This window comes from Mastigoproctus giganteus, chromosome 6 (assembly GCF_048544385.1).
Source record: "Mastigoproctus giganteus isolate SK-2022 chromosome 6, ASM4854438v1, whole genome shotgun sequence".
NCBI lineage: Eukaryota > Metazoa > Arthropoda > Arachnida > Uropygi > Thelyphonidae > Mastigoproctus > Mastigoproctus giganteus.
Window position 1 is genome coordinate 38,572,583 of NC_143580.1, and position 12,773 is coordinate 38,585,355.

General features: G+C 37.2%; 1 protein-coding gene across 1 annotated transcript in view; it reads right to left on the reverse strand.

Moving 5' to 3' along the window:
* Positions 1-11,721, reverse strand: part of LOC150084175 (guanine nucleotide exchange factor DBS-like) — a 619,625-nt gene extending 607,904 nt beyond the window's left edge. Inside the window, exons 1-2 of the mRNA XM_090376145.1 lie at positions 11,448-11,721; positions 8,493-9,260 (exon numbers count right to left, since the gene is read on the reverse strand). Of these exons, the coding sequence (XP_090232271.1) occupies positions 8,493-8,754 (262 nt within the window). The 5' untranslated portion in view covers positions 8,755-9,260; positions 11,448-11,721. The remainder of the gene's footprint in view (positions 1-8,492; positions 9,261-11,447) is intronic.
* Between the last annotated feature and the right edge of the window lie 1,052 nt (positions 11,722-12,773).

A 12,773-nucleotide genomic window follows, 5' to 3' on the forward strand; every position in this document is an offset into this window, starting at 1 on the left:
CATGAATACTATATTTATATAAATAAAAATTCTGTACCGAGTACATAATGTGTCCAGCCGCTAGCATATTTAACGTGTTTTACATCTGAATCATCGGCAGGCATTAAAAACGTTTTAATTTTCAGATATTAATAAAATTCGTGGATAATAATATAACAATGCTTTTATTTTATTAATAATAATTACATATCGGTTACTGAAAGTATTGGTGATGACTAAATTAGGATATATAATTTTTACGTTGAAGAGTTCACGACTAAATACACCATCTATAGTTGTTACATTACGTATCGAAAGATCTGATGACATGTCCAAGTTGAAAAATGTTTTCATAAATGTGCAAACTCTTTTCCAGCCTCAGGGTTTAATTGTAAAGAAAAAAAATTACATTAAATCTGAAACACCAGGTGACTTAAAACCAGATGCATTTTCAAATTAACGCATCTCCCAGTTTCCAAAGTTTTTTGTATCTTAAAACCTTAATATTTCTGTTTCTAAATTCCTTAGCTTTCCAACGATAGGCTATACGTCCACATTATCCCATTTATTACGTGAGAAAAATTCCTTGATCACATGTTCATAATTTCCACTATCCTGGAAAAACTACTGTAATTTTTAGTGTTTTGAAAGTTTTACCTCTAGTATAAAGCTAAGATGAAGCTCCGTGCAAAATTTCATTAAATATGGTCCAGTAGAAGATAAATGATTGTTGTCATCATACAAGTATGAGTCCAACAATACAAGTTAAAATTCGCTTCTGGCGGAAGCTGAAGATGACGTCACTTCCGTAACGCTTTTCGCGTGACGGTTTTTCGTTACAAATATTTTGGAATAACACCAGTAAAAACGTTTTTAACGTCAATAAATTTATGTTTTTTTTATTTATACTAATTTTTCTTTCATTCGGATTATCCGGGAAATTTTATTTCCAACAACACGAATAATCCGGAGTCTACTGTACTTATCAATCCTACTGGCAAATATTCAGTTGCCTTCAGTCTATTCAGACTACATCTTAAAATGTCAGACTATGTAAATTACTAATACGTACATTGTGTATATTGTTAACATAATGACTCAATACGGTATAATAAGAATTTATTTAAATTATACAACCATCTTTATTTCTGTCTCTTCCTCTAAAAGCTTCCCTCCTTCGGCTGCGCTTTTACCGTTCTCATCGGGTACTGAGTGAGACGAAGTTTGTTAATTCTGTATTTACTGTTTACCACACGTGTTGTTTGATTCACACCCAATGTTTATCCAATAAGTACTTGTCGATATTGCATCCATTTCTCATCCAACAATGTACTGCTTACTTTTGTAAATATTGACGAGAATGGCTTATAAATACAGAAACCGATGATTTCAACGGATCCTGTGGCTATTGGTTTTTTTTTTTTTTTTTTTTTTTTGGTAGTTGTTGGCGCATCGGCTTCTGTGGCCATAATGCACCTCCCAAGGTTTTTGCAGTACTTTGATCCAAGCCCGAGGCGGGATTCGAACCCGCGACCTTTGGGTTGCCAGGCAGGCACTTTACCCACCTGGCTAGCCCGGTCGGCTGTGTGGCTATTGGAACCGAAATATTCTTACATATAATATATACGGACGACTAATGATCTGAATTTTCTTGGCACAAAAATCAACTAACCTCTGTATGCAGTATACTACGCACGCAAAGCGAAGACCAACTACAGAACTTAACCGATGTTAAATACTTAAATGATTAGTATTGGTCAACTAGTACTGGTCGATTAGTATTAGTGGAATATCAGTCAAAAAAAAAAAAAACTACCTATAGCATTTGTCCATCACCGTTAAAGATTTGTCTAATCCTTCCTTAAATTTATTCAACTACCACTCCCAAAATACCAGATGGAAATTTGTTCCAACAATCAGTTACCCTCCGGGTGAAAGAAAATTTCCGTACATTTATCCTGTAACTATCTTTTCCAATTTAAATTTTCCCCCTGGTGTGTGTGGTTTGAGAGGAGTAAGAACACCATTAGCCCTCTCTGATCAGAACTTCCCAATCCTGTAGCAGCAAGATTCTTTTCCATGCTGCAGACTGGTATCAAGATTTTTGCACACTTCTCGCGAAAGGTATCTAGTAATCAATCATGGATATACAAGAATAAGTAAACTGTCAATATTTCTGGTTTTTTTTTTTTGTTTTTTTTTTTTTGTTTGTTTCTTTATTCGGGTTCAGTGCCAGGTTCGGTCCATAAGAAACTGGTTCCCAGAAAGTTTGGTAGTTACTGCCTTTTTCTGGTTGAGGCCTCATCCAAGCATTTCAGACGACAATAATTATTGTATTTTTCCAGAGTATATATGAGACGCACATTTTTTAAACGGAAAACGTTACCTAAAATTCCCCTGTGGCTTATGATCCGAAGGTATACTATGCACGCAGCGATGCCTTTATCTTTAGCCATGACTATATGAATTAAACATGGAGTTAGTTGTAATTCTAGGAGGCCTTAGCCAACTGCAGGCATTGGTATGTTGATCAAATCTCTTGGCGGACGAAGCGGGACACTTATTTATAACGCGGTCGCATTGTAACAAGGTGTCAAACTTTTCTAAAAAGCGGATAGCTTTTCTGCAGGCATCCCTTTTCTTATGTCTAAATTTCTAAAACAGAAGAATAAAGATCACTGAACACTATGCGAACTACGCTACTACAATATGGTAGTGCTGAATCATAGATAAATAAATTACTGTTAAGATAGGAAACAGTTTAACCATTCAAGAAACAATGATGTTGAAGGAGAATGATGTGAACTTCAGCACAAAGCCAAATTTAAATGATTTCTATTTTTGTGTCTTCGTCACTGGTGGGGTTTTTAAGTGTGAAAGAGAGGCAGAACTTAAAAAGTAGGACTTATACAAACTGGAGTGGGCAGCGCAACAAATGATCACTACAGTTATTGAATATCTTAATTCTTACAGCCTTTAAGATATATATGTAAAAAAATATTTTTTTTCCCGAAATTTGCCTTCTGAATAATGTTAAGAAATGACAAATGATATGACTTCTTATACCATCTGACATTCTTATATCTCTGGCAATTGACCGCATGCCGCAGATATAATTTGTTATACCACTGCGATGCGGTCAATTTCAACAATAAATTCGTATACTGTCGCAGCCACGCAAACCAAAATATGCTTATCCATCGATATGCAGTCAAACGGTCACACTTCACAACGGATAAATAGTACCATCGGTCAAACCATCCTTCTGTCTTTCTTGGAAATCCTTGAAACCAAGTAAATAAACAATCAAATAAACTATCCAAAATACCCGTGTGGTGACGCTGTACGATCGCCTACCCCCCTTTTGTGTGAGTGTGTCAACGATACAAAAGAACTGTCGGGAACATCAGTTGATCTTGTTATTTCTTCATCTATGAGCCTCTAGTACATTTGGCGCCGGATTCAACAGCAAGCAGACTAAAGGCAGCTTTTCGAAAGAAACAAATAAAGAAAGAGGACGAAAACAGAGAGAGGGAGAGAGAGAGAGAGAGAGCTCATACTTTCATGGAAATGCATTTCGCTGTAGAAAATAACTCGAAAACGTAAAATCACTAAAGCTGTTAACAATATAATCAAAAAAATAGAAAATGATGTGCTTCTGCAAATATTCTTCCTGTGTTTCTTCCCTCCTGAAGTTCCGCAAGATATGTTTCAATCTAGCAATACTTTAAGCTGAAGAACAATAAATATGCAAAATTTCTTTGTTCTTTGTCAAACACCACTTATTTTACGATTTAATAACTTTCCCGTTTTTTAGATGAAAATTAAGTACTCCCTCCAAAGAATACGCAAGCGCATCAACAATAAGTATTTTCCCACCTTAACAATAGTCTATGAGAGCAAATAAATCACAACGTTCTTCTAATCACGTTTTATCTCGTGTCACGCTTCTTGATAACTAAAAATCCCTTTCCTTCAAATTTGTAAAAATCCCCATTTTTTTACTACTTTTAGGAATGCGGCCTGGACTATGAAACACAACACTTAATTTTGCATTCATTGTAAACATAATACAAAATGAAGCAACAACCTAACTAGGCTTATGAAGTTGATCGGAGAAAACAGTGAGTAACAAAGTAGCTCTCGATGGCTTACGCACAAGAACAAACAAGAATAATTAACAGAAACTATGCACTAAGAATGTGAAACAGTGTAAAGAAAGTTGCAGAAGTCTATAGTCTGTTTTCAGTGTACCATCGAGTGCCATTTTAGATAAATCTACTGTTCTTTTAAGAGCCCCGTCCATTTATTTTAGCGTATTAATATTTTAATATTCTTTGGTTGTGTCCAGTCCAGTTGCAGTGATTTTTGCAAACCATTGAGGACCGAAAGATAACAATTGGTACACTGACTTGAGTGGAAAAAAAAGGGACTCGTAGTACACACCTTTTAAAAAGAAAAAGAAAATTTTTCATCATGACTGCTGATTGTACATCTACATCAAAAACACACACACACATTCAGAATAAATTATCCTCCTACCGTTATTAACGTGACAAGGGCGGAGTCTCCACCGTCGAACTAGGAGCCAAGGAGTCATCGACCTGCCGACTGTTTGGGGATAAAGAAGGGGTAGACCACTAAGCCGACACCAGCGGCTTTGATCAGGTCAGAGGAGCGGAACAGGGAAAAAAGGATCATGTGCAGAGGAGAAGGATTTAACACACAGGAGGAGAAGGTGTCTCTCCGGAGATAACGAAGGCTCTGTACAGGAGGTGTGCGTGTGTAGGCGTACTTTCGGCAGAGCCGGTTGCCTAGGTAACTACGGCCAACTCGGAAACAAACTAGTGGAGGGAAAAGTTCTCGCAGTTTCGTCCAGAGAAGGCAGAAAGAGAGAGAGAGAGAGATAAGAAAAGGGTCTTCCCGCCAATTTTTAAAGGACGATGCAGTCAAATACTTGACGGCTTCCAAAATTTTGCCAACATCCGATATCAATAGTATATCCTCTCGTTTCTGAGCCGTGCATTAACTCTGACTTGCACACTCCCGCTTCCGACTGGACGAACTGCGACCAAGCGAATGTACTTGTCTCCCTCCCCCCCCCACTCTCCACTACCGCTACTAATACTACTACTACTTCTGCTCCGCTCGCTAGTCGCGCCGACAGCCGGGGCACGGGCTACAATGGGCGTTATGAGGTCGTGTTCGACACGCGCGCCTGAAGTCGTTGAGTGAGAAAGAATGTGGGCCGCATTGCAGGGCCCACGCGCCAGTTTCAGCATCCAAGAAGCGGACTGCTGCCTTTGTCAGCGACTGATCCTGTCTATCTCCGCCTCCATCAACAAGACTTATGCGGGCACCAAGCGACGCTAGCGCCACCTCACGGACACTACCACACCGCCATGAATTATTCCTCAGACTCTGTTTAAATCCACAGTTTAAATCTCGGGAGAGAGTTCAGAAATCTCAGGAAAAATTTCGGCACGTTTGCTCGCCACAACTAGGTTGGTGTTCTTTAACGAAGTGCCTCGTAATGGAAACACCATTTACGCTGCCTGTTGTGCACACGCACGCTCTATTTCCCGTTAGAAGAAATACAAGTTTTCAACTTGTAGAAAACAGCGTTTTATGTTCCGAGCTATTGAGCGGGTTTTTGTATATAATCTACTGTCCAGCAGCAATGTTATTTCTTTCCATCTATCTAGCTTCGTATCTTGTTACTTCTTGGAGAGCGAGAGCGTTTTCACTTAAGCTCCCTCCCTCTTGGTTGGGAGCTCCACTCCACCATCATAAGCTCCGCTATAACATCGTTTCTGCTAGCGCAACGTTTTATTCTGACCACCGCTTTAACATTAGAGTGGCTAGTGTTTCAGCATCGATCGCTAGTGCAGTATGAGGATTAAACAATGCTTCATACACAAGTCCAGAAATTGTTTTTTATTTTATTATTATTATTTTTTTTTTTGTCTGTCCTACTTGAGTTTTTTTTTTCGGAAGATGTCTCTGACGTTTTCTGAAAGAAGGGGGGGGGGGGGTAGATGGGTTAAAAAACAGCATCTAGTTACTACCAGTCATGTATTGTAGATATAGTTATTTGACTTTTAGTACACTCGGACTGTAAGGAAGGGATGTTCTCTCAGTTTCCGAAAATGGTTCTTCTTCCTTTACAGAAAAATTCTCTTTTCATTTATGTTACTTTGATACAGTCGTGCATGCCGACTTTGGTAAACCACACGAAAATACCTCAGCTATTACTGAGCCGATATTGAATCAGTAAAGGGCTTCGTCGCGATTTATATATACACGCAATACATACAGATTTTGGGCTGTGTATTTATTGAGCGACTGGAAGCATTCTCCAGCTTCCTGCGTCATACGAGCAAGATGATTCAAAAGGGATCGTACTGTTGCTGGTTGATCCCAAAGAGAGAGCTGTAATCTGGAATACATCCAACTTCCATTATACAGCAGCATCACATTTCCTACATAGTTTGGTGGCATAAGCCCTATGATTTGTTGCCGTCATCTAGGTAAATATCCCCAGTAACCGAACGTATCTGTTTTTTCCACAGCCCTAGTTTATTGATGAAATATAGTCTCCTTTCATGCACACCCTATGAAATATAGCTCAAATAAAATTGGAGCCGTGTGCATTTGCAGAGAGAGAGAACATGCGCACAGCTATCCTTTGAACCTTCTCTTTTGCATGACAGCGAATTAACTGTACCCTAGGAACAAATACACTCTCGTCTGAACATGTGACATCACAGAATGTCTACATGCAACCTTTTTTTTTTTTTTATGAATGATGTTATTATCAATTCCCACGAAGCTAACTGAATAAATAACATATAAAGACATTAAGAGGGCGGCAATTTCTCCTTAAGACGCCACAAACTGCAATTAATACTTTATATGTTGAAAACACTTCTTTATTTAAAAATTTGAAGAAAGAGACCTTTAATGCCTAATCTTTGTTCTGAAATTAGGGACTGACACTAGCACTGAGGTCCACCGACAATTTCTTATTCTACTTATATGTAATATTTATTAAAAAGATACAAGAAGACAAAAATTTCCGAACATTTGTTATTGGAATTGAGGACCAGACTGTCTCTAATATTTGAAATTACGTCGTTTTCGTCATTAGCAAAATAATTCGGCAGCCACCGTTCTGCTGGAAATCGGACTCATTCCAATGTAATTTATGCGGATATCTAACTGGTATAAAAGAATTAAAACACATGAGTTGAATGAATGATGAGAGTAGCATTACCATTATAACGCTACGGTACACGTTCATATGGAAAATTTTAAAATAAAGCGAAGACAGCGAACAATCAGATATGTTTAGATATGTGTGCTGTACACCCAGAGAAACAATTATATATATAAAACTAGTTTGTTTAACTGATCTGTAAAATTGCTTCAGAAATACGTTATATACCTAAACGAGAATTTGTTCACGAAGTTTTCTCACCTCGGGAACTTATTTGGGCGACCCTGTGTATTTTATCAGGTTCCAGAAGATGTTGAAGATGATTTCAGACCGGGAAGATTCTCCTTGCAAGATTACAATTTCGAAAGTATTATTTATGAATTCTGAAGCGCCCCCCAAGAATTTTTGGCGAAAACAGCCCTCCTTATTTTCTTATATATCTAATCTAATGTGCTATCTTAAATCTATTTATTAACGGAACTCCGATTTCAAGAAATTAAAGATAATAAGAAAAACCTAAAATAAATAGATCTCCTTAAGTTTCTGAAAAGTTGAAAGAAAGACTGAAGAAAAACATATCCGAGGAACTTATTGTGAAAAACCAATTATAAAGCTGTAAGTTTAAGCCTTGTTATTATTCTTCTAGTCCCGAACCTAAACAGTCACACCCTGTTCACCTACACACAACTGTTTATTTTTATTTTATTAGTGTATCTCCATGTTTATAGCACAGTTTCTCATCATTTCTGAAATTCACTAAAGAAAATAAGAGTTATCCCATAATCGCAGATAAAGTTTAAAAAATCTTAGAAACATCCTAATGTTCAGCCGATTTCTAGCGTTTTTCCGTATAAATATTGTTTGATTACTTTGAGACACTTACCTTGGCTCTCAGAGTTGGGGAATGGCATGATCAGTCAAGATATCGCATATATACGGTGAGGAGAAGGATGCGCATGACAGTCATGGTTTACTACTCCAATCCTCTAACGGTGAACTGCTACCCTCAATTTTATTATTATGTTATTATATACGCTTATTAATGCGATATCAGAAGGTTTTTTTTAAATTTTATGAACTGTCTTCAAAATACACAAAAATTTAAAAGTGATTCTATAAATTAATCTGCTTCTCTGTCATTGCATGCGCTGACAATATTTACCGTTATTTTAGATTTAGCAATTACTATTTTAGTAACACACAGCAAGATAAATAAACAGAGTAAATTAATGTAAAAATAGCAAAAACTTTTATACACCACAAGTATAAAAATTTAAATTGAATATTCACTTACCATTGTCGCTGATCGCTACATCATCACAAGAAGAGGAGTCCAAATAACTTGAATCGTACGGAGAGTAGCCGACAGGACGGGAGGAATAATCGCACGTGCTGTCATCTGATGGAGTAAGTTGACTATCTCTTAGGCTGGCAGTGCACGATTCGTAAGGACTTACGCTAAGTGTACTCATAAACACGGAGCCATTTTTCTTAAAGTTCTCAACGAATGTCTCGATCTGGGTCTCTATCTGACTGTGCGAGGAAATGAGTGGCATGGTGGCCTTTCAGAAGATAGTCACTGCTGCACGTTCAGCTCTTGTCGTAAAAATTCAGTACGTCGTTGGTTTTCCAGCTGCGTATCGTCACACGTGGCTGGTTATGTTGACGGGATGTAGGAATGTCTTGGTGTTTCCATACTGCCAGCTCTAGACCTCTCAAACAAATTGCACTTTCTAATCATTTTACGTCCAAGTCCGTCGGGTATCCAAGTCTTGAGCACAAAATGGGTAAAAGGGAATGGGGAGGAAATCACTTTTGTAAGTAAAAAATTCCTGGTTACTTAGAAAGACTAACCCTGCTGTGCAAAGACGGATATGCGTTGCGCACTTGAGCCACCAGCTGTGTGATGTCCTCGCTAACTAGGCAGAGGTGAGAAACTATCTCTGAAGAGCAGTTATCGTGGTGACATGAACTACGGGGAGTGGCTTCCTACCAGTGGATGACGTCAACACTTCCAAGAAGATTAACCTTCATTAGAAAAGTTCATCAAAGAAAGAGAATCCTAGAAGAAGATATAATAATATAAAAAAAAAGATAGAAAAAGGAATAGTTCTCCATTCTAGATAATTCAAGTCATTTACATTGCATACCCACTTCATCGATGCATTTATCAACATTTATTTTGCTTTTTTATTTCATTCTTTCTTTTTATATTTACTTCTCGCTACATTATGAAAGTATGTGCAATTCTATGCGTACTTTTTAAACGGAGCATTACATCAATGGATGTAATGACAAAGATTTTCAAATACAACAACATATACAATTAAAATTTAACATACTCTCAGTACGTTTACGTTCTAAGTGACCACTACCTTCGTTAAGGCTTTTGATCAATTTTTATTTTACTAAGTAGTAATGATCAAACGAATGTCTTTTGAGTTACACAATGTGTAGCGAAAATGTGCACTATGTAGAATAAAAATATATTCGTAAGGGGAAATTTGGTAGATTTTTTCTTAAAATAACTTAGATTAGATTTCTCAGGATTTAAGCTAATTACGCAATTAATATTGAGTAAGTGGAACTTCAACACTTCGTAGAATTCCTTTGAACTTTAGTATTATAAGAAAATATACAATAAAAATGTCCATTTTTAATTAGATATACTATCATGTGATTCCAAGGTTTCGCGATTTTATCATACGAAAATGACATGCCGGATGCAAAGAGCGAAATGTATAAATATAACGGTTTTAACTGTTATTAAATTCTCAGTGTACACTACGATCAATTTAACAAACTCTAATCAAGAAAATTTACCACCTTTCTCCTTCTAAATATTGTTCCCGTTTTTAACCGATTAAGGAAAAACAAAAATGGCACTCAGAAATATAAAAGTAACGAAAATCAAAGGGAAAATAAGTTCCTGTGTAGCACTGCAATAGTCAAAAGTCTAAGAAATTTTCAGTTATGGAGATGTTCATCTTATACAAATTAAGACATTAAAAGAAATTAAAATAAAAAAATTGTTACATATTTTCTTTCGGACAATCTCAATAAATGTTAGAAGAATTTTACAAAACGACAAACTAATCTCACAGTAAATGTTAGAAGAATTTTACAAAACGACAAAACTAATCTCTCAAATCTATTATAATTTTTTACTATAGCGAGCATACAAAACTGATGCAAAAAAGCAAAGCTCAAGGAAAGTAGCCAATAACACTCGTGACATAGCTAATTCATATGAAAAAGAAGAAAGAACAGTATTTATGAAAATGCAGCAGCAAACACCCAACTCCTAGAGTATTTCAGACACTGTTGTTCCTTTGAACTTCTGATGCTAAACAATCACATGAAAGTTTAAGTTTCGGTATGTAGCCAATTCTAGAAAATATTTAAGATTTAAAACGGATCGACATACAAAAGCTTAATTTATGTATTATAATTTGTGTCAGAATAGGCCACCAATAAAGTAATTTTGATCGTATTCAATCAAAAATGCATAAAAATATCCGCTTTTATTGTGAAAACGATAGCACAACAAACAAAATGGCGGTTGTGAGATTCTTCAAACGTTGATGGGGTGAGGGGGGAGAAGAAACAGAAAAAAAGAAAAAGAGACTATTTAAAAGACTTGTTTGGCCTTAAATACACTACGATAATTAATTATATAAAAGTTTTAACAATCATTAAACGCTTAAATGATTATAAAAACCCTGTAGGATCGACAGAATGGAACACATCTACTGCACAAGTCACATGAAATTTGTTAATTACACAAAAGCATTAAGTTTTATGAAACCGTAATTGTGATCATCCAAAATATATAAATCACTTAATCATTCCTTCCAACAGAAGGTCTTCAGCTGCAGAAGCATCAGCTAACTTGCTACTTAAAGACTACCGTTCTCATCCACAACAATAAGCCACTTATTGTTGCTTAATTTAACAATTTATTGTTGCTGTTAGCTAGAAAAACATTATTCAAAACATATGGGGGATGTAAACATCCCCAGTGTGTTGATGGCTTCTCTGTTTACAAACACAAATGTATACGCATTGAGGGAGGGGGTAAGTCACACATGTGACAGCCGGATCAATACAACCATCTCCGGCTCTGGTGCCAGAGAATCACTTCCGCCTCCAAAACAACACTGTTCAAGACCCCTGCACACAAATATATATAAACATATCCATCTAGCGCCCCCAAGTGTTTTAAACACTAGTCCAGCAATCAACTTACCGACTCCGGAAATGAGGGGGTGTTTCCTCTAAAATCCGCCTTAAATCGTAGGCAGGAGATCGACAGGCAAGCCCACTGTCGTCAAATCTGCACGTATGGTCGATACAAACCCCTACACAGCGCACCCTCTTCTTGCACAGAGTAGCGACGTCAGCAATGCAAAGCACAATCGTCCTCCTCTCACTCTCTCTCTCTCTCTCTTGCACGCCGTCCGATCACCAGGAACAGGAAGTGCTTCGCCGAAGGAGGGAGTTGGGGGACTGTTACACCATTAACGACCGCAAAGATTAAGCGTTAAAGGAGATAAAAAGGTCGTCGTCCGAAACCCCAACTCAACGCACCAGTTCTTTACCGAAACCGCATAATATACCCGCTATCGCAGCTGATGTCGCAGGGCAGCGAGGGTAGCGCCATCTACCAGAAGTAAAAGACTTTTCAAGTAAATCAATAACTCCAGCTGGGAGACTCTGGCTTGCACGTGTTTCTCCCAAGTGACGTCAACTGTAAAAGGGATGATAAACTGACACAGAGAGAAGCGGAAGTGAAAAGAATTGTTTGAATAACGTCAAGAGTTAAGCGTATGAAGCCATAAACCTAATTTCTAGTTCGAGCGTGACTACTCGGAAACTAAATGCCAAACTTGACAGTGACCAGTGTGATGGCATACATATAAGAACCCAGCTTTGAAGTCTGGATGAAAATCACTGAAAAGGATATAAACCAGTGCCAGGAATTCTTACGAGAAAAATGTCTGGTACAGCTACAACATAATCATGGTAAACGTGACACGTTCCATCGTTTAGCAGCATGCTTTGAGAAATAGCGTCAGACTGTGCAAAAATCCCAAGAGAAATCATAAAGTAGGAAAAAAGACTATTTGTATTGCTAATTTGTACCAAGGCAGGATACGGACAAAAACGAAAAACAGATCAGCAAAAAAATGCAATGACTTATCGGAACCAGTGGTTACAGCAAAGTCAATTACATTTTCAACTCCATAACAATCTTAGTGATTAAAAGGATTTATCGTGCTCTTAGGAATAAACACGGAAATAAAAAAAATTCCAATAATCATCTTCGGAATCTGCAACAGATGAAAATAAGCTTCGTGCTGGCTGCTGCATAACGACAACCTGTACGCAAGTGATGAAAAATATTTCGCGATTACCTGTAAAAAAGGTTTCCCTAAATGGTTGGATTGATACGAGGAAATTATATAAAGAGATTAAAATTGAGAATACTGATTACTTAATCAATTAAAAATATGTTTTTTCATTTCCATCAAACAACTAGGCTATACGGACGAAAACGAAAAGCAGATCAGCA